The sequence below is a fragment of the Hyperolius riggenbachi genome, chromosome 8 (assembly GCF_040937935.1).
Source record: "Hyperolius riggenbachi isolate aHypRig1 chromosome 8, aHypRig1.pri, whole genome shotgun sequence".
Lineage (NCBI taxonomy): Eukaryota > Metazoa > Chordata > Amphibia > Anura > Hyperoliidae > Hyperolius > Hyperolius riggenbachi.
This window is the reverse complement of record NC_090653.1, coordinates 272,116,071-272,137,112: the sequence shown is the minus strand read 5'-3', so window position 1 is coordinate 272,137,112 and position 21,042 is coordinate 272,116,071. Positions and strand designations below refer to the sequence as shown.

At 45.4% G+C, this 21,042-nt stretch overlaps 1 protein-coding gene across 1 annotated transcript in view; it reads left to right on the top strand.

Annotated features, from left to right (window-relative positions):
* Positions 1 to 1,394, top strand: part of UCK1 (uridine-cytidine kinase 1) — a 13,431-nt gene extending 12,037 nt beyond the window's left edge. The window contains 1 exon segment of the mRNA XM_068248006.1: positions 1,067 to 1,394. Within this exon segment, the coding sequence (XP_068104107.1) occupies positions 1,067 to 1,289 (223 nt within the window). The 3' untranslated portion in view covers positions 1,290 to 1,394.
* Positions 1,395 to 21,042: the final 19,648 nt, after the last annotated feature.

The following is a 21,042-nucleotide window of genomic DNA, read 5'->3' as shown; positions in this document are numbered from 1 at the left end:
GTAGAGCAGACCCGACGGCGATCGGGTATTTCCACCTACTTCGGAGCCGACAGCCATCAGAGCGCCTGCGCAGGAGCCGGGAAGGTAAATATTGACGTCACCGCTGCACGGAGGGCTGCAGCGAGACCCCTGAGGGACGGAGGACGGCGTGGGAAGCCTCATTAGGATCCGGAGGCTTCCCCCACCCGAGGTGAGTACCCCCAGGGGACGTTTTGACATTACAGTTCCTCTTAAAAGCGCAGCTACAGTCAAAATCAACACTTTGTTCTTACAGCTCAGGAAAGTGTATCTATAGGAACAAACATGAAGTTCAACCCTGGGTTAAAATTCCTCTTCAAAGAAAACCTGTACTGAAAAAAAGTGGGTACTCACCTCAGTAGGGGGAAGCCTCTGGACCCTATTGAGGCTTCCCCCGTCCTCCTGTGCCCCACGGTGGTCTCGCTGCTAGATTTCAGCACAAAATCTATTGAGAATGGTCCGACGATCGTCGTAATATCGAATGCTGTTACCGCTGCGCACCCGATCGAACCTTACCTGACCAAGATTTTTTTCCTACAATCCTGAATGATCCAGTCATCCGATTTTTGGCTGGAAATAGCTTTGATAAATTCGGACCATCGATTGGGCCTCAATATAGTGTGGCATCCTAACAGATTTGGTCTATTAGGATCTGAGAAGCCCTCCCTTGTATTGTGGCGCTGGTCACTGAGCGTTAGAAAGCGGCACACCTTATTGAGAGAATTCAAGCTGGCGGTAGACAAGTGTTGGAGTCCACAGTTACTGTGAAAGTAGATTTCTGGCAGCGGTTCCTTCAGTGACAGCACGGGAACAGAATGTACTTCTCATTTTTCATGCAATGTGTAAACTAAACAATGGCTACGCAGAGAGGGGTCAGTGCTGAGATCCAGTCCTTACTATGTAAGAAGAAAACCCATGCAGAGTAGGAGCTCAGGGCCTCAGTGCTTTATGAGGTATTTACACTCACACGCAGTGATGGGCAACTTCCTGTGTAAATAAAACTTCCAAAACTCCTCAGGTTCTGTTTATCATGGTGGGTCATTTGTAGTTCATTCTGCTGTTCTAATTCTTGGATTTGCCTTTCCACAGTGGCCATAAATCTGATTGTGCAGCACATCCAGGACATCCTGAATGAAGACATCTACAAATGGCAGAGGGGCTCTGGAAATGGACGCTTACAAAAGAGGACCTTCCCGGTACAGGTGGACTCCGGAGCGGCTCTGATGCCGGGGAAACGCAGCCACCGGGAGTCCAGCAGCCGGCCGCATTGAGCTCCTCCACTCACAGTTCTTTGACCTTAGAGCCTGTGACTTTCCCATAGTCCCCGACAGCATAATCCAGACTACTTCCTGTTTTAACTATGACTACGAGGTATGGCAAACCGAATGTGTGAGGGGAGGGGGGGGGGGGGGGGGGTCTGGCAGCCATTCAGTTCATAGGGTGGGTAGTAAAGAGCACCTTTGCTATCAACTGTGTAATACAGTCTTAAAGGAAGCCAGGTGTTGGCAGCACTGGCTGGAGCCATTGCGTGGGAGGAGCCTGTGAACCTCATTGAGCCATGAACGGACATAATCTTTTGTTCTGATGATGCACTGAGTTAATGTAGCTCCACTTTTGTGGAAAGAAAAACACCCAGTGTAAGCACTGCAGAGTTTATCAAGCATTTCTCAACATTACCTACCTTTTTCCTTTGCTCTGTTTCTCCCAGAGCTATCTGGAACTGAATTACTACTCACAGCTCATGTGCAGACACACCTTATTTAGTATAACAAATTCCCTACAGCTGTGACGGCACTGACCAATGTGAAGTACGGATGCAAAAATGCAAATTAGGGCTAGACACTCCCACAAATAGACTGTTCCCATAGCTGCAAGGAAGAATTTAATTACCCGTCAATCATAGCTGTCTGCATGCTGACCTGGAAAAGTAAGTTTTTAATGAGTTACAAAACATTTTTTCAAGACCATATGCAAAATCATTTTACTAGCTGACCAATGTGATCAAAGGGTGAGACACTGTACACTGTAACTAGATTTCAGGGATTAATAGTAATAAAGCAATCGATTTATTAATAACAAATTAAGCGAAGCAGGAAAAAAGGGCTCCTGAGGCGCTCTGTTAAAAATGGCGCGGCAATGTTAAAAGCCAGCCGTGATAAGCGGCTATAAATGGTAATTTGGGCGCCCAAATATATATATATTTTCGCTATTCACAGCTTTTAACATGTTCGGTGGAGATTAAAACTAGGCACCGGTAGAGGGTTCTGTGTAAGTTTAGGTCATAGTAAAAGATCAGTAAAGATTACCAATATTTTACTATTGTAATTAAGTATAGGTAATTTTACAGATATTTTACTAGTGGCAATCTCTGGCACCCTTTTTACCGGGTTCCTTTTTTTTTTTTTTTTTTTTTTTTTATACATGTATGCAGAATTTACTGTGTCCCCCTTAAAGTGAACCAGAGACGAAGCACCCTTATGTATTTTATCATATATATCAGTGGGAACATTAGAGAAAATGCCTACCCTGCTCTCTGCTTCCTCCTTCACTGCTCAGTCTGTTTCTAATCGGCCCTGATAAAATCCCCAACTGAGCATTCAGTCTGGCTTTGCTCAGGAATAATTATAGCTGAGTCATTATTCCAGCCCAAGCCTGCCCCCTTCTGGCTCTGCTATAGACATCAGAGTAGACATTAGGCTATAATGATTCCTGAGCAAAGCCAGACTGAATGCTCAGTCTGGGATTTTATCAGAGCTGGTAACAAGCAGGTTGAGCAGTGAAGAATGAAACAGAGAGAAGGGTAGGTGTTTTCTCTAACGTTCTCACTGATCTATATGGTAAAATACATGAGGGCGCTTTGTCTCTGGTTCACTTTAAGGACCAGGAAAGACAGTTTTTCATACAACAAGGCTACTTCATCAGGAGATCATTACTTAACCACCCTGGCGTTCTGATTAAATCGCCAGGGTGGCTGCGGGAGGGTTTTTTTTAAATAAAAAAAAAAACTATTTCATGCAGCCAACTGAAAGTTGGCTGCATGAAAGCCCACTAGAGGGCGCTCCGGAGGCGATCTTCCGATCGCCTCCGGCGGCAAGAGATAACACGGAAGGCCGCAATGAGCGGCCCTCCGTGTTTCGCTTCCCTCGTCGCCATGGCGACGAGCGGAGTGACGTCATGGACGTCAGCCGACGTCTTGACGTCAGCCGCCTCCGATCCAGCCCTTAGCGCTGGCCGGAACTGTTTGTTCCGGCTACGCTGGGCTCGGGCGGCTGGGGGGACCCTCTTTCGCCGCTGCACGCGGCGGATCGCCGCGCTGCAGCGGCGATCAGGCAGCACACGCGGCTGGCAAAGTGCCGGCTGCGTGTGCTGCTTTTTATTTGGTGCAAATCGGCCCAGCAGGGCCTGAGCGGCAGCCTCTGGCGGTGTTGGACGAGCTGAGCTCGTCCAGACCGCTCAGCAGGTTAAAGGATACATCCAGGCTAAAATTAAAAATCCACTTACCTGGGGCTTCCTTCAGCCCGTGGCAGCCGACCTGTGCTCTCGCCGCAGCTCCGGTGGCTCCTGGTGTCCTCCGCTGCAAAAGCCGACGTCGCCAGGTCAGCTTCCTCTGCGCTCCACAGCGCGCTACTGCAGCGGAGGACACCGGGAGGCACCAGAGCTGCGGCGAGGGCACAGGGCGGCTGCCAGGAGCTGAAGGAAGCCCCAGGTAAGTGGATTTTGATTTTACCTTGGACCTCTCCTTTAATTACATGAAGTTGTAGGCCAGGTGTACATTCGCATGTGGTTATTTTCCTTTTCTGCTTAGCAAATGTCACACCCCTTCTGGGCATGTCTCGCTAGTGATGGATCTTGTTGAGCAGCTTGGGGTAGAGATCAAGACTGCATATATTAGTGATAGTCCCCACCTTTTAAGGTTCATGACCCACAACACTCCACACCTGCCGGCTGTCATTGGCAAGTGAAGGGGTGAAGTTGTCATCAACAGTACAGCCTACAGTGGGGTAGTGTTACCCTTCCTGGTGGCTCCCAGTGAATTCATTTGAACTCCAGGTTTTCCAGGTGCAGTCCTGGGCTGTGACAAATGGCTGGTGAGGAAAAATAATTCTGACTTGCATAATGCAAATGCAAATTCAGCTTGCAATTTGACCAATAGGACTGCCTGTTGATTTGGAAAGGCTCCGTTCAAAATTGCTTACAATTTGCAATGGAAGCTGGTATCATTTTCATCTCATTGACCATCTCTTAATGATCAGGTTTAAATAGGCTTTAAAGTGTACCTGAGACAGGAGGAACAAGTTCTTATGTGCTGACCTGTGGCTTCTTCCAGTCCTCATAGCCTTACAGGTCCCTCGCTTTCCTCCCGGTCTGCTCTGTTGTGCCATTTCCAAAAGGGCTACTGCGCATGCGTTGCCTCTTTGATTGCGCTTCCATAGCTGGGCACGTTCTGCACATGCGCAGTTCCTAAAAGCTTAGATTGCGCATGTGCAAAACATTCCTGGCAAGGGGAACACTTTTGAGGTGCGCATCCAGGGCAGTGCATATGATCTTTGGGGAGGGGCACAGTGACACAAAGAAGCAGATTAGGAAGAAATCGAGTGACCTGGAAAGGTGGTGGGGGGGGGGGAGGGGTGGCTGGTATTTACAGCAAATTCCCTGTTATCTGGAACTCGGGCAACCGGAATTATCATCTAACCGGCATGCCTGAGGGGAATAATGATGACTTGACTGGATGTGGTTGCAGACATTGGAATGCTCACCGAGCCTCCAGTGCTGTCTTGTAGCCTTCCTGTTACTCCTAACTGCTTCTGGCATCCGTGCACGGCTCCTAGAGTCATGTGACCCAATGTGGGTCAGGTGACATGCCGAGTTCCATGCATGGAGGATGCGGTAAAGCTGCTAGGAGCAACAGGAAGGCTACAAGACGTCGCTGGAGGATCGGTAAGTATTTAGGGGGGAGGTTTGTGCTTTTTTCCTGACTGTTGCTCAAGCAGCCGGTAAGCACATGTATCCCCGACGGTGTCCAATTCTCAAGACTCTGCTGTACAATAGAACTTGTTCCCCCTTCTCAGGTTTATTTTAATATAGCCATAGTGTAGCTGTATGTAGATGGTAATTCATGTATAATCCTTAAATGTTACAGAAATTGTAACACTGAGGCTGATCTGTGTAGGTAGATGACCCCATAGAAGTTTATATTGTATAACTCGGTCTTCCTTTTTCATACAGAAAATCTGTAGCTTCATATATTTTTTTATATTAAAGAATGTTTGTAAATTACTTTAAGCCAGGCATTTCACACCAGATGTTTTTTGCTGCCTTGTACACTTTGTCTTCCAGAAAGAAAAAAATATAATGTAAAGGCTAATACACTGATCCTGTTCTAACTGGCCCGTCTGCCTGATTTATAAGGGAATTAAATATATTCTTCTTTGCTGTCTGAGCCCAATATTCTCCCTGGTGTGGGCTAATACTGTCCTCACTTCTAAGGGAAGAAGCAAAATAAATCTTCCGGCCACCAGGGGGTGTAGTGTGAGAGGAATCCCTTTACACTCACTATAATACAGTGTTTCCCAACCTTTTCCGGCCCGGGGAACACTGTCTGACCAAATTTTTCTCCGGGGAACGGCGCGCGCGCGCGCGCGGTGGGGGCGATGCGGCCCCCGGTTGTTTGCGCGACCTAGTGGACAGTGCCGCTATGGGGGGGGGGGGGGGGCTGGGGTGCGGCTGCATAGCTGGCATAGTTGCCCCAGTGTAGGGAGTTTAGTTGCCTCAGTATAGTGCCCCAGTATAGCCAGTATAGTACCCCAGTATAGCCCCCCAGTATAGCCAGTATTGTGCCCCAGTATAGCTAGTATAGTGCCCCAGAATAGTGCCCCAGTATAGCCAGTTTAGTGCCCCAGTATAGTGCCCCAGTATAGCCCCCCAGTATAGCTAGTATAGTGCCCCAGTATAGCCAGTATAGTGCCCCAGTATAGCCAGTATAGTACCCCAGTATAGCCCCCCAGTATAGCCAGTATTGTGCCCCAGTATAGCTAGTATAGTGCCCCAGAATAGTGCCCCAGTATAGCCAGTTTAGTGCCCCAGTATAGCCAGTATAGTGCCCCAGTATAGCCCCCCAGTATAGCTAGTATAGTGCCCCAGTATAGCCAGTATAGTGCCCCAGTATAGCCAGTATAGTACCCCAGTATAGCCCCCCCAGTATAGCCAGTATTGTGCCCCAGTATAGTGCCCCAGAATAGTGCCCCAGTATAGCCAGTTTAGTGCCCCAGTATAGTGCCCCAGTATAGCCAGTATAGTGCCCCAGTATAGCCCCCCAGTATAGCTAGTATAGTGCCCCAGTATAGCCAGAATAGTGCCCCAGTATAGCTAGAATAGTGCCCCAGTATAGCCAGTTTAGTGCCCCAGGATAGCCAGTATAGTACCCCAGAATAGTGCCCCAGTATAGCCAGTTTAGTGCCTCCCGCCCGTCCCCGCGGCTGTTATTACCTTGTTAACAGCGGCCGCTCTCCCCTCTCCGGCGCGTGTATATTCAAGCAGCGTATCTCCGGCTGCTCTGTGTGATGCACTGATGCGGAAGAAAGGAGGGCAGCGGCTTCCTGTAACGGCGATATGTATCGCCGTTACTATGGTAACCAAGCCCTGCCTCCTTCCGCATCAGTGCATCACACAGAGCAGCCGGAGATACGCTGCTAGCATATACATGGTCTGGAGAGGGGAGAGCGGCCGCTGCTAAGGTAATAACAGCGGCGGCCGCAGGGACGGGCGGGAGGGGGGATAAGAGCACGGCACACCAGGCAACGTTCCGCGGCACACTAGTGTGCCGCGGAACAGCGGTTGGGAAACACTGCTATAATAGACAGTCTCACTATAATAGAGACAGTCTCTTTGTACCCTCTAGTGGCCAGATTTTTTTTTTCTAGCTTGCTCCATCCAGGGACGTTACAGGGATTGCTCAGAAAAAGTCGTGAAAAAGCTGTCCGCTACAAATGTTTTTGTAGATATCTGTCTGACTTGTGCTGTTTGCATGAGTCTGATATGAGCAGAGAATTTGGAAGCTAAATTAACCACTCTAGTGGTAATAGTGTTCCCTTTAATGACCAGAGGTCTCCTGAGGTCTCCTTGGAAGAACTTGCGTACTGTTGACACTGAAACCATATCCCTGTATAAATGATAGAATATTACTATCCTTGTTTACATTAACATGACTCATAGCTACCTTAGAGTCTATACTTAGTATGTGTTTAAGACTGTTAACAATCCTCAAAGCGAAAGCAGTTCAGAGGGTGATTTTACAAAAGAGGAGAGGGAACATTTCAGGAGGCCCAATTTCAAGAAAGAACAGATTACAGCAGCTAGTTTGCTGTCCCTGTAGTGTAGACTCTTCGTAACGGCTCTCATAAATTTCCAAAACGGGAGCAGGCATGTGTAACGCGCAGTCCATATGCCCCCTACTCCCCTTGTTCTTCTCCGCCACCCTCCGTTATGTTGCAATGTTATTTTAAAATGGGGACCAAAAACATTTATAGATTATCGATTTTAGCTCTGTTTCTAAACCCTTCACTACAATAAAATAAACTTGTAATCTGCATAGTTTTTTGTTCCTCAAGTCTTTTTGAATTTAATTTTTCTCTTTTTATTTCTATCTGCAACCAGCTAAGAATGACCAAAACTGACAGTGAGCTTAATCTGCCTCACTTTGTAACCATGGCAACACTGAGTTTTGAGTCCAATAGCTGCGCTGCTGCAGTAATTGGCTGTACAAAGCAGGAGTCTTTATTTTTAACACCTGAACTTAATCTCTCTGAAATCTACTAACAGGAACCAAAGTTCAGGGCCCCCAATTGTTCTCCAAGTAGCCATACTGTCTTCTCTGCCTTGTGGCAATATAATAGTTATAAAGTTTTCAGTCTAACCAATTGGTGGAGCTCTTAACTAATATTTATAAAGTAAGTTTAACTATGATAATACTGAAAACTAAAAAACATTAAACAATGCATCTGATTGAAAAAAAAATAAAATACAATTTTTTTTTAAATACACTTGATAAAGCACAATTGCTGAAAATAAAAATCCCTGTACATTCCCTTTGAATGATGCAGATGGGTGAGCAGAGCAGGGATTATTTTTGTGTCCGGATTATCAGAGTTAATCCTTTGTAAACTGCAGTAATTGAATACACACAACCGGGCATTAGTGTTGTATTTTGTCAGCATTAATCACTTATGCTGTCAGATTTTCACTCCCCTCCCCCCAGTGGTCTTCCGCTCTCACTTTATGCTGAGTGTGACAAGCCTGGCTTAAAAGAGAGTCTGAAGCGAGAATAAATCTCGCTTCAGACCTCATAGATAGCAGGGGCATGTGTGCCCCTGCTAAAACGCCGCTATCCCGCGGCTTAACGGGGGTCCCTTCACCCCCAAATCCCCTCCGTACAGCGGGGGAGCGCTTCCGCATTGGGGCAGGGCTAACCGCCGCAGCCCTGCCCCACGCGCGTCTGTCAGACGCGTACCTCCGCCTCTCCCCCGCCCCTCTCAGTCTTCCTTTACTGAGAGGGGCGGGGGAGAGGCGGCGATGCGCGTCTGATAGACGCGACTAGAGGCAGGGCTGCAGCTGTTAGCCCTGCCTCCAGGAAGAGATTTTTCACGACCAACTTTGCGACCAAGTCTTGCGGGGGTGGGTTTGGGGGTGAAGGGACCCCCGTTTAGCCGCGGGATAGCGGCGTTTTAGCAGGGGCACACATGCCCCTGCTAACTATGAGCTCTGAAGCGAGATTTATTCTCGCTTCAGAGTCTCTTTAAGCAGAAGGTTAGGCCTACGGATGGTCAATTACATGCAAATCATTCTAGATTGATGCAGAATTGTGCTTATTTCTGCAGCTTGGAATTTAACCAATCAAATCCCACCTTGGCTTCAAATGATTGGTCCATTTTCAAGCTGCATCACTTCTGAATTATTTGCATCTCATTAACCATCCCTGATTAGGAGCACATAGAGCATTATTTTTTTAAACCTATTGTCATTCCTGGTAAGTGTATGTCTACAGTAACCAGATTCTAGCAGTCACTGCAGCCGGGAACATGTGAAGGAGCATTTTGGGGCTGGGCAGCAAGCTTACTAACACTTGTCCATGTTACAGGAGTATTGGTTAAATGCAGTAAAGTAGAGTAGTATGTGGCAAGCACCAATGGTGGACCAGGGAAAATTCTGACGTGCTAAGGACTCCAGTCACCTGTGCATCCCAGGCGTCTCCTCCAATAGTATTCCAATGAGTCAGCACCGTCTTCAGTATAAAAGCTCTTTATTCAAATTCCATAAAAATCATGGCATGCAAGCAGTCAGCTGACTGCTTGCATGCCATGATTTTTATGGAATTTGAATAAAGAGCTTTTATACTGAAGACGGTGCTGACTCATTGGAATACTATTGGTTAAATGCAGTGACTTTAGATTAAATAAGGCATTTTGACGTTTTAGACAAGTTTAGTATTGCAGCCAATCAGATGATTTTAGTTTTCCAGTGCTGTTTAAAGCGTAGCTGTGCTGTAGTTGGATAAAAATGGCAGGTCTACAGCAGACTAGTTCAACACTGCTCTGTATCTCCTACCAGACACCGCCCCCTCCATGCCAATCTTTGTCATCAACTATAACTGACAGACTCCTGAGAGGGGGGAGGAGACTGCACACTCCATTACCTACACGATATTGTGAGTGCTAGAGTAAGTGAGAGATGCAGGGCAATGCTGAACTAGTTGGTATGCCCAGCTGTTTTTTTTTTTCGTTTTTGTTTAGTAGGGCTTTTAGGAGAACCAGCTACAGACTTGCATTAGTATGAATCTGAATCCCCACGCTGGAGCTGCTGTAACTGGAATGTTTTACCAGCCTTTAGTTGCTACAGGTAGAGTTATTTCATTGTATTGTTTTTTAGTCTTTTGCATGTCTCTTGCTGAAAATACCCCAATAAGTCAGTTTTACCAATTCTCCTCTTCTTGATAACTATCAACGGCTTTAGTTAGTTTTTCATGTATCACTTGACAGGCTTTCTATGATAATTTTGCTTAAAACCTGCAAATTGTCAGAGCTCTGGCAAGAAAGTGTAAATAAACAGGGCTGACAGCTGTGCCTGGTTGGTACAAATTCCATGTGTAAAGGTATCAGACATGAATAGATAACCACTCGACATGGCAAAAATATCGATCTATATCTGAATCTGACCATACTATAGAGGGATGGGTTTCGTTCCACGAAGCATAGATTTTGCAGTGTAGGATGCGGCTCCCACCCTGCATAGATCAAGATTTTCCATCGATATTCCGATTTTGGTTGGGCATAGATTTCTGGCAGATTCTATCAGAATGATCGAATCTGCCGGCAATCGAACATGAAAATAAATGTGTGACTAGGCTGCCTTTTCAGTGGACATAAAAAGTCCACACAATACAACCTCTGTGTATTTGTCTCATGGTGCCCAGTAACTATTCAATTTTCCCGAATGATAAAGCTCTGATCATTGCGATTGATCGGAAACCATCCGGCCCATCAAGGAAGGGGAAAATAAGCACAGCGCCACAGAATATGTTGGCACTTTATAAACCAATAAACGATCCGATCAGAATTGTTCAGATATTCGGATCAATGGTACACATTGATAAAACTATCATTTGTCATTGAGTGGCACCAGTAATGGTACGATTGTATGGTCGATCGTGCAGTTAATGGGCATCTTAATGATAACGGACAGACAAAGCTCCTATTACCGACCCAGCTTCCTCTACCTCAAGAAATGGCAAATTCTGAGGAAGTAGAAATGTGGAAGCAATGCTGTTCCTTACCGTAAAACCTTTCACCTCCTTGCTGTGAAGAATGTGGTTTTGGTAACATTGACCTGCTCTACTGATTTAATGTTGACAGAAGAACTGCTATTTAGTGGAGTGGGGATTTGGATTGTTTAAATTGCCAGTTTGCCTTTGAAATGCGTCCCAAAACTTAAAATTTGGATATTATGAAGAGTGGGTGGGAGTCCTTGCAATGGCTTGGGCCTCCTTCACATCAGGCAACAGAACGCACGACATCTGTGTTGTGCTTCTGATCCCATTGATTACAGTGAATGGGATCAGCAATGTACTTTGCCGAAAATGCGTGCAGCAGTGTGATAGTGCATCACCTGTTCTTCCTGATCGGCAGAGTGTATAGTGAGAACGAGGCCCCTATAACCAGGGTTGTGGAGTCGGAGCAATATTTGGGTTCCTGGAGTCAGCGGTTTTATAAACTGAGTCTTCGGATGATTTTTGTACCAACACCTTGACTCGGACTCCACAGCCCTGCTTAGAACTAAGTTGTCATCTGTAGATAAGATTCTGGGATAAGTCTCCAAGTCACGTGACCTGTATCTTCTCTGGTCACATTGTGTGTACTGAAAGTTGAGGTCAGGAGTTTGTGATCTCTTGTTGGGTTGGAGAGATGTCCTTGCTGATAATGCTATACCTACCTCCCTGATTGATTGGAGCAGACCTGAAAATGTTCTGATTGGTTGATTTACACTACCCTTTCTATGCACCAGTTTTCCCCAATGTCTCTTGAGCTGTCGGTAGATAGCTAAACAAGTCAAGAAGCTAAAGAGATGTAGCTATTTCTTGCTGCTGTTGTACATTAATAACTATATATAGAGAGAGAATTATTATATCATACTTGGCATTTATTTTTGTTGCTGATAAAATACAGATCTATTTTTTTCTTTGCACTATATAGAGCTACCCTTATAATTTGTCTATGTGATAATGTCTTGTAGGTAGGGAGCATTCTGTACAATGTGAAGCCACAAGCTGTCACTGTGGAGCAGATTTATCAAGACAGGTTCATAGAAAACTTGTGTGAAGATGAAGCTGTAGCCCAGAGCAACCAATCAGTTTTCAGCTGTTACCCGACACACATTTTGATTGGTGGCTCTGCTTGTCCTCCAGGTTCTTTTTTTCCACCAGTCTTGATAAATTTTCTCCATGCAGCTGCACTGGCGATCTTAAATATGAAGATAGAAGGGTGAGGAGTCCCCTGGCAAGTAGTCAGGTTTCCTTCTTTTTAAAAGCTGAACTGCAGGTACCAGTATTTCTTTCAACTATGGCAGTCCTCTGGCTTATTAAAGTGAGATTATATTGTACTCCCAAGACTAAAACGTTTCAGTAACTATTGGTTTCCATGAAACATTTGAAAGCATGCCCAAGCATTACTTGCGGGTAAAAACATTCACAGCTGAGAGCAGTACAGGCTTTCTTATCTCTAACTAATCTGAAATTTAAAGGGATACTGTAGGGGGGGGGGGGTCAGGGGAAAATGAGTTGAACTTACCCGGGGCTTCTAACGGTCCCCCGCAGACATCCTGTGTTGGCGCAGCCACTCACCGATGCTCCGGCCCCGCCTCCGGTTCACTTCTGGAATTTCAGACTTTAAAGTCTGAAAACCACTGCGCCTGCGTTGCCGTGTCCTCGCTCCCGCTGATGTCACCAGGAGCGCACTGCGCAGGCCCAGTATGGTCTGTTTCTGCGCAGTACACTCCTGGTGACATCAGCGGGAGCGAGGACACAGGCGTGCAGGCGCAGTGGTTTTCAGACTTTAAAGTCAGAAATTCCAGAAGTGAACTGGAGGCGGGGCCGGAGCATCGGTGAGTGGCTGCGCCAACACAGGATGTCTGCGGGGGACCATTAGAAGCCCCGGGTAAGTTCAGCTCATTTTCCCCCGACCCCCCTACAGTATCCCTTTAATCGTTGCTGGCTGAAGCTCTATGCCCCCTCCCTCTGCTGAATAGACACATTGCTCAGGAAACCGCTAAATGTGCGTACACACATGCGACTATAGTAGTTTGAAACGATCGGTCCCCGATCGTTTCAAATGACGATTGTTTAAAAAAAACCAGCCAACGACCATTAAGTCTAACGACGGACGAGCTAGATTGGTAAAAACGAACGATCTAGCTTGGCGGATTTTTTCCAATGATGATTGTTTGCAAAAGTAGTACATCGTTGGAAACGGTCGTTCGTACTAGGCTTGACATGCGCATTTCACTATTTCTCCATGGAACTTTTCATTTTTTGCGCAATAGTTGCTTTACGTGATGTAACGTTCGTTCTAACGATCAGATCGTTACACACTTTTAAAAACTAACTTTACTTAGGTCGTTCTTTCGTCAATTAAAAGTTTGTTCGTCGTTCACAACGTTCATGTATGTACGTAGCTTAAGTCTCTTCAGCAGAAAAGGAGGGGAGCAGAGTAAAGACACAGGCAGAGAGTATCTCTGGTTCATTGGCAAATGTCACTATTGCCAGAAGACAAGCATGCTTCTACTGATCTTTGTATTGAAAGTAAATGGTTTTAAACTCTGAATGCTTTCAAATATTTTTTTTATATTCCTAAAAGCAGTTACTGAAATTATAGCTTTAGGGTTATCATCCCACTTAAAAAAAAAAAAAGGAAACCACTGGTTTGCAGCATCATTTCAGTTTTACCTGTGGGCAGACCGTAGTGATGGAACTGGCAGAGGCGTTTAGTCCTCCAGGGACTTGCTGTTCTTTTGCTCCCTCTTGTAAGGCTGCAGTTACCTATAGCAGCCAATAGGATTTTGCGTAAGACTGATCTGACATCAGATAAAGCAAACCTGAAATGACTTTAAAATTAGATGGTCTCTGGCTGGTTTGGGCGGCGCTCCAACTGTCGCTTACCCCCTCTCACATGACTGTGGCAGAGGGACAGACAACCAGGAAGTGGTATCAGTGGTGGGCTGGACAACCAGGAAGTTGTATCAGTGGTGGGCTGGACAACCAGGAAGTGGTATCAGTGGTGGGCTGGACAACCAGGAAGTGGTATCAGTGGTGGGCTGGACAACCAGGAAGTTGTATCAGTGGTGGGCTGGACAACCAGGCAGTGGTGTCTGCGTTGGGGTGCACAACCAGGAAGTGGAGTCAGCAATAGGTGACACTATTCTTCTTAAATGATAGTTAGTATCGTATGACCTCAAGTGGCTATGTTGTTTTTTTTCTCTTTTGTCATTTCAAGTTTTGTTTCAAAACATTCGTCCACCGCTGCTTTAAAAGTCTGCCCCCAACTCCCTGCCCAGGAAAGTAATACCTCACATGTACCCAGAGTGTAAATACCATAATTTCCCTTCTCAGCAGTGTGGTCATGTGACACACCAGCTCTCTCCTCTAGGGAGAAAGTGTGGCTTTTTTGGAGGCGGAGGTGTGGCTAGTCCATAATCTTCTCTCCCAAACAGAACTCTAAAGGTGGGTGTGGTTGTGCTGCCACTTGTCCCCTCCCTTCTGGTTGGGTGATATTACAGATGGTCAACCAAATGCAGTTGCATTTGGTCAATTTTCATCTTGTGTAAATTTACGTGAAATTAGAAAATAGCGTATTTTTGGGACCATAAGACGCACCTAGGTTAAGAGGACAAAAACCTGAGGGGAAAAAAAAATACTAAACCTGGTGAATCCATGGTGAAGGGGCATCTTGTGGATTATGTCCCCTTTGTACCTCACCTCCTCCTCTGTGCCCCTTGTGTCCTCTATACCCCCTGTGTGTCCCCCTCTTAATAGGCACAGTACAGGGAGCCCCCGACATTGCGGTGGGTTGGAGGTTCGTATTGGCAGGCGTTCACAGTTGCAGTGACTTTTTGTTTCCCCTACTTTAGGAGGAGAAAAACTGAGTCTTATAGTCCAAAAAAATTACAGTATTTTAACCTCCCATCTCTAGTTAACATACACAGCAAGTGTCACATGAAGATAATGGAAATCATGGTATTTATGGTTTTATTTTTTTTAATGAGGTGTCTTTTTGGGAGGGGAGGGACTATGCAGATCACAAAATGTTGGGGTGGAAAGGGCATTAAAGTAAACCTGAGGTAAGACTAACTTTTTAAAAAGTTGTTTATAACTGTGTTATCTGTAAGCTCCCTGGACACCACATGACATCTTATGGGTCTGGGGACCTTGCAGCTTCTGCAGAAATTCACCTCAGGAATGCTTTATCTATAAATACTACATCACTGCTTATTTTGCACGCTTTCTAAAGAAGGTAAATCTCCCTGTTCATTCTGGGGGAGAAGAGCTTGCACACAATGGGCTTTCTTAGATGTATTTTTTATGAATGAGACTAGTTTGTTCAGCATTCAACATCCATTTATTGCTTCTTTAGCCACCGCTTTGGAAGGAATGTTTCTCTGTATAGACTGTTATAATATTCTGTGTCCATTTAAGTTGTGTTTTTTTTTTTTTTTTACTGGTACATATAGCAGAGATGAATCCTTTTACAGCAGATTTTCATCACTCATCATATATTCTGTTTTCACCAATTCTCATTGTTTAATGTCTCTATATTTGTATGTCACAGAACACCGATTCATTAAAAGAAAAACCAATGGAAAAAAAACTATTTTCACTTTTTTTTGTTGTAATTATGATGCTTCTTGTACATAGATTGATAGTTCTGTTACAGATTAGTGTTTTCTGCAGCACCCACGGAACCTGAGGTGAGTGACATATGGAGGCTGCCATATGTATTACCTTTTAAACAATGCACATTGCCTGGCTGTCCTTCTGATCCTCTACCTCTACTTTAAGCCATAACCCTTAACACAGGCATCTGCAAATCAGGTGTTTCTGACTGAAGACTGTCTGGATTAGCCACATGCTTGTTTCAAAAATCTATTAACCCTTCGCACACTCACATGCAAATGTTCAAACAAATGCATTCACAGATTCACTCATCCAGGCACAACTGTTATCCCTACAGCTAAATTAAAAGCCAGGGTTTTAGTTCACAGAAGAATGCATTCTTATGCTTAGTCACCTATACTGCGCAGAAGTACCCAGGTAAACATAGGTGTCCTAACTCTGGCCCTGTAACATGCATAGTGCAGACATGCAAACACATTCATTGCATCAAACCTATCAATGGATTAGGAGCACACATCCTGACGTCCTCTCCTGGGACAGATAGTGCATCTTACCAATCGCACAAGGGAGCTAACGTAATGTATCCATGTGCACCATGCACATACACCAGCATAAGCTGTGTGCATGCTGACAAACACATACAGGAGAAGGAGGGAGTGCACTGAATTGGACCCTAGCCACAGGGGTCAGTAGTAAAAATAGAAATACATATATCCAGGCACATCGCCTCTAGTTAGGACATTAAATAAATTATTAGGGAAAGGGAGGTGCTGAAGGGGGTGTGGCTAGAAAACAGCTTGTTTCAGGTATGTGATTCAGATACTACTGCAGCCAAAGAGATCAGGAGGATAGCCAGGCAACTGGTATTGTTTAAAAGGAAATACATATGGCAGCCTCTGTATCCCTCTCACTCCAGTTTACCTTTAAAGAGTTACTTAAATGTAGCAAAAAAAAAAAAAGCTAGTTTTACATACCTGGGGCTTCTAACAGTTCACTGCAGTCGACCTGTGCTAGTATTCTACAAACCTCTGATCCCTCACTGTGGTTCAGTTTCTGGCCCGGCGTGGCTATGCGCGTCTTCCTTACTCTCCCGGCGCTGGAAGTGTCCTGTGCCGGTGCAAAATCTCAACTGCGCCTGCGCAGGACGACTCCACTACCAGGAGTGCAAACAAGGATGCATGTGGCCTGGGTAAGCAAGACTGGCTTTTTTCTTTCTTTTCTTTTTCGTTACACTTAAATAGCCCTTAAAAGGGAATCTGGAGTGATACGGATATCCCCTTAAAGTGAATGTGTACTGTTTTTAATCTACTAATTCTTATTAGGGGACCACTTACCTAATTGACCTCTATAGTTTTGTCCCTATGTTGTCATTTTTGATGCAGGCTGGCCCCTAAAATCCACGTTTATAATCTTTGACCAGTTCGGTCGAATATTCAGGCTAGAGAGAGGAGGCAGAGCTTCTTTGCTCTGCTCTGTCCCTCCTCCGCCATCTCTGCCCCTTTGCTCCGCCCTGTTAGTCGCGCTCCCACTGATGCACGGCTCCCCTGTTCATTACAAGAGCACGCAGCCTTGGGGGAGGTTGTTCGTGCGTGGCTTACAGCACATAGCGGGGCAGTGGGGTAAGGTGAAATCAATGATTTATTCACTTACTGAAGGTCCTATCATACCTTCACATGTGGTTTCAATCCCGCAGCTCCGTATACTGTGCACTGACGTTCTGCCCGCGCACGCACTCTACGTTAGATGTGAGCGCGCGCGCGCACTCTCCCAGGGACGCGCACCACAAGTCTCCACTGTCTCGCGCTATTTTATCGGCGCTTGAGACTTGGAGATATTAGGAAGTAAGAGGCTGCCGACCCGGAAGATGTAGCTAAGGTCGGCAGCCATCTTGGATCATAAACGATCAGATTTTGGGGTATATTGTGCAAACGGGGGGCAGTGGTGCGGCGAAAACCAGCAAAAGTAAATATTTACATATCTCTACATGCATATGTCATTTAAAAATTTTTTTAGACATGATACCCAATGGCTTTAAGCACTACAAAGCTGAGAGGAAATGCAGACTAAAGCAACCTTAGCAAACCTAATGAGGCCCAGTGCACACCAAAAACCGCTTGCAGATCTGCAAAACACTAGAGGTTTTTGAAGCTGTTTTCAGAGCGATTCTAGGCATGTTAGAGACTTTCTAAACATGCCTAGCGGGTTTTGGGGCGTTTTGTGTAGCAGATGTCAAATATTGTTAGAGTAGAGTTGTTACTGAACGGCTTCTGTAACACAAATGCCTGGAAAACTGCTCTGATCTAGCACTTTTCAGAGTGGTTTTCCACTTTTCAATACTTTAACATTGAGGCAGAAACGCTTCAGAAATCTAAAGTGCTGCAGCCCGGGAAATTGCGTTTGTGGAAAAAAACTACCCGCTCTGGTGCGCACCATCCCATTCACTTTTATTAGCCAAGCGGTTTTCCTCCTGCAACCGTTTTAAAAAACGCTCCAGAATTGCTCTGGTGTGCACCAGCCCTATCTTGCATGAGGGACCAGCCAACCAGCTACTACTTCACCCGTAGACACATTTCTGGGGACAATGCTTTCACTTGTACATTGAAAACGGGAACTTTACACCACTTCTGTCCCATAGACTGAGTACCTTACAGGAAAGAGATGTGAGATGCCTACAATAGTGCTAGGTGGTCAATGGAGATGCAAATGATTAAAGGGGCACTACAGCGAAAAACTAAAATTTAAAATATGTGCAAACATACACAAATAAGTACATTTTTTTCCAGAGTAAAATGAGCCATAAATTACTTTTCTCCTGTGTTGCTGTCACTTACAGTAGGTAGTAGAAATCTGACAGAAGTGACAGGTTTTGGGCTAGGCCATCTCTATAGGGCATTCTCGGGGATATATTTTCAAAAGCACTTAATGAATGGCAGTTGCTCTGTCCAACTGCCAAAAAACTGTGCAGGGAGCCGGGAGGCTGGCCAGCATCATTGTTTAAGTCCTTTTTTGGGAATATCTTTATAAAGAATAAAAGCCTTGCTGAGAATCCCCTATGAAGCGATGGACTAGTCCAAAACCTGTCACTTCTGTCAGATTTCTACTGCCTACTGTAAGTGACAGCAACATAGAAGTAATTTATGGCTCATTTTACTCTGGAAAAAATGTACTTATTTGTATAGGTTTGCACATATTTTAAATTTTACAGTTTTTGCTGTCGTGACTCTTTAAGTGTATGTGGGTTGATGCAGATTCTGAATTTAATGTTATGTAGCTTTAAAATGGACCAATCTAATTCCACTTTGGTGGTGTTTGATTGGACCCTTTTGAAGCAGCATATAGAATCTTAATAATCCTGCATCAACATGGAATTATTTGCATCTTATGGACCATCCCTAATAACAGGGTGAAGTATTAAAGCTCCTGTGAGGATTTAATTGCTGGATGGGTGCCCAGTGAAAAGATTCTGTTCGCCAATGTGAGGTCACAGAACAGGAAGTATGGGAGATGAGTACAGTATAGTCTTGCATATAATCCAAGCTACCCACTTTTCCCTCTGGAACCAGTAAAAAGTGATTGATTTGCATATAGGTCCCCTCCAGAGTAGCCAGATGTGCTCCTAGTACAAGTCATTCCTTCTTCCCATAGCCAGATGTGCCCCAAGGATGATATAGCTGTGTCTCAAGATGCCACTAGATGGCGTCATAGAAATGAGATGCAGAGATTGCCACACAGATCATTGCTCTGCTCCACAAGCCAGGGGACACAGGTAGTCTGAAGCAGCACGCCATGTTGCAGGGGATGTGGGACACAGAACCAAATGGTAAGAGCAGGATCACTAGTGCATGATCCTTATACAAGTTATCAGGCATTCCTTATCAAAATAAGGGCCACTTACCCGGGGCTTTATCCAGCCCCAGGCTCCCAGCATGTCCCTCACCGCAGCGCTCCCCACAGCAATTCACCCACTCTGCGGTGATGTCAGGCCGACCTGTGTAGCGCTGTCAATCACCGACACATGGACCGGAGCGTACTGCGCAGGCAGCTCCGGTCCACGTGGTGGTGATTGACAGTGCCGCTCGCGCAGGCGCCGTACAGGTCAGCCTGACATCACCGCAAACCAGGAGGCAGAGCGGGCAAATGGTTGCGGGGAGAGCTGCGGCGAGGGACATGCTGGGAGCTTGAGGCTGGACAAAGCCCCAGGTAAGTAGCCCTTATTTTAATAAGCAATGCCTGATAACCCTTTAAGCTCCTCTACCAATAACAAAACCTGCTCCACTATCTGTTCTGCTCCACTGACTCGCATATAAGCCAAGGGGGTCACTTTTCACCTTTTTTTTTTGTGCTGAAAAATTAAGCTTATAAGCGAGTATATAAGGTAACTAAAACACATTCTCATCTTTGCTCCCTCTAACCATTGCCAAAGGGAAAAGTTTAGTTGACTGGAGTTTTATTAAGATTTTTCAAAATGTGTAAATGTACTGTAAAATGTTTTATTAGTAACATAAGAAATGGTACAAATGATTTGCTTAAAAGTACACTATCATGGAAAAAATATTTTAAAATACACATAAATGTACATTTCTTCCACAGTAAAAAATACCCTATAACATTTTTTTCCTATGTTGCTGCTACTTACATACAAGTGAGTAGTGAGCTAGTCTATGTCATCATATTTCTGTATTCACAAAAGCACTTACTGATCTGCATTTGTTAAATCCAACTGCCAAAATAGTCTGCACCGGAGTAGAGAAGCTGGCCGGCATCTCGGTATAGATCCATTCCATGGAGTGCTTTTGTAAAGAATGGAAATATCGTATATACTCGCATACAAGCTGAATTTTTGACCCCCAAAAAGGGGGTCAAAAGTTAGGGGGTCGGCTTGTATGCGAGTCTTCCCTGGTGGTCCGCGGCCCCCGCTACCCCCTCCCCCTTGCTATTACTTGTTTAGGCAGCAACTTCCTTGTCCCCGGCGCTTCCTCTTCGGCGCTCTCATGCCTGTATGAAGAGATCACAGCAACGCGCCCGGCGCTGCTGCTGTGACGATGCAGGGGGCAGGAAAGAGCGGTTCTCCTGGTAACGGCGATACAGATCGCTGCTACAGGGAGCTGTGCTCTTTCCTGCCCCCTGCATCGTCACAGCAGCAGCGCCGGGCACGTTGCTGTGATCTCTTCATATAGGCATGAGAGCAGGGAAGAGGAAGCTGCTGTAGGTAATAGCAGCGGGGGGAGCAGAGCAATATGCTGGCCACTACCTACCTACACTGGGTACTATACTAGCTATACTGGGAGACTACCTACCTATACTGGCTATACTGGGTCACTATACTGGGGGGGATTACGCGGCCTGCACCAATCCAGCATTTCCTACCCCCGGCTTATATGGGGGGGTCAATCATTTTTCCCATGGAAAAGTTGGGGGGTTGGCTTATATGCGAGTATATGCAATATTCAAAATTCCCTAAGAGGAGGTGAATTGGTCCAAAATCTTTCAGATCTGTAATCTTTTCATTACCTCTTGTAAATAACAAAATAGGAAAATCACTTATAGTACATTTTATTTAGGGAGAACTGTACCTTTTTATATGTATGCAT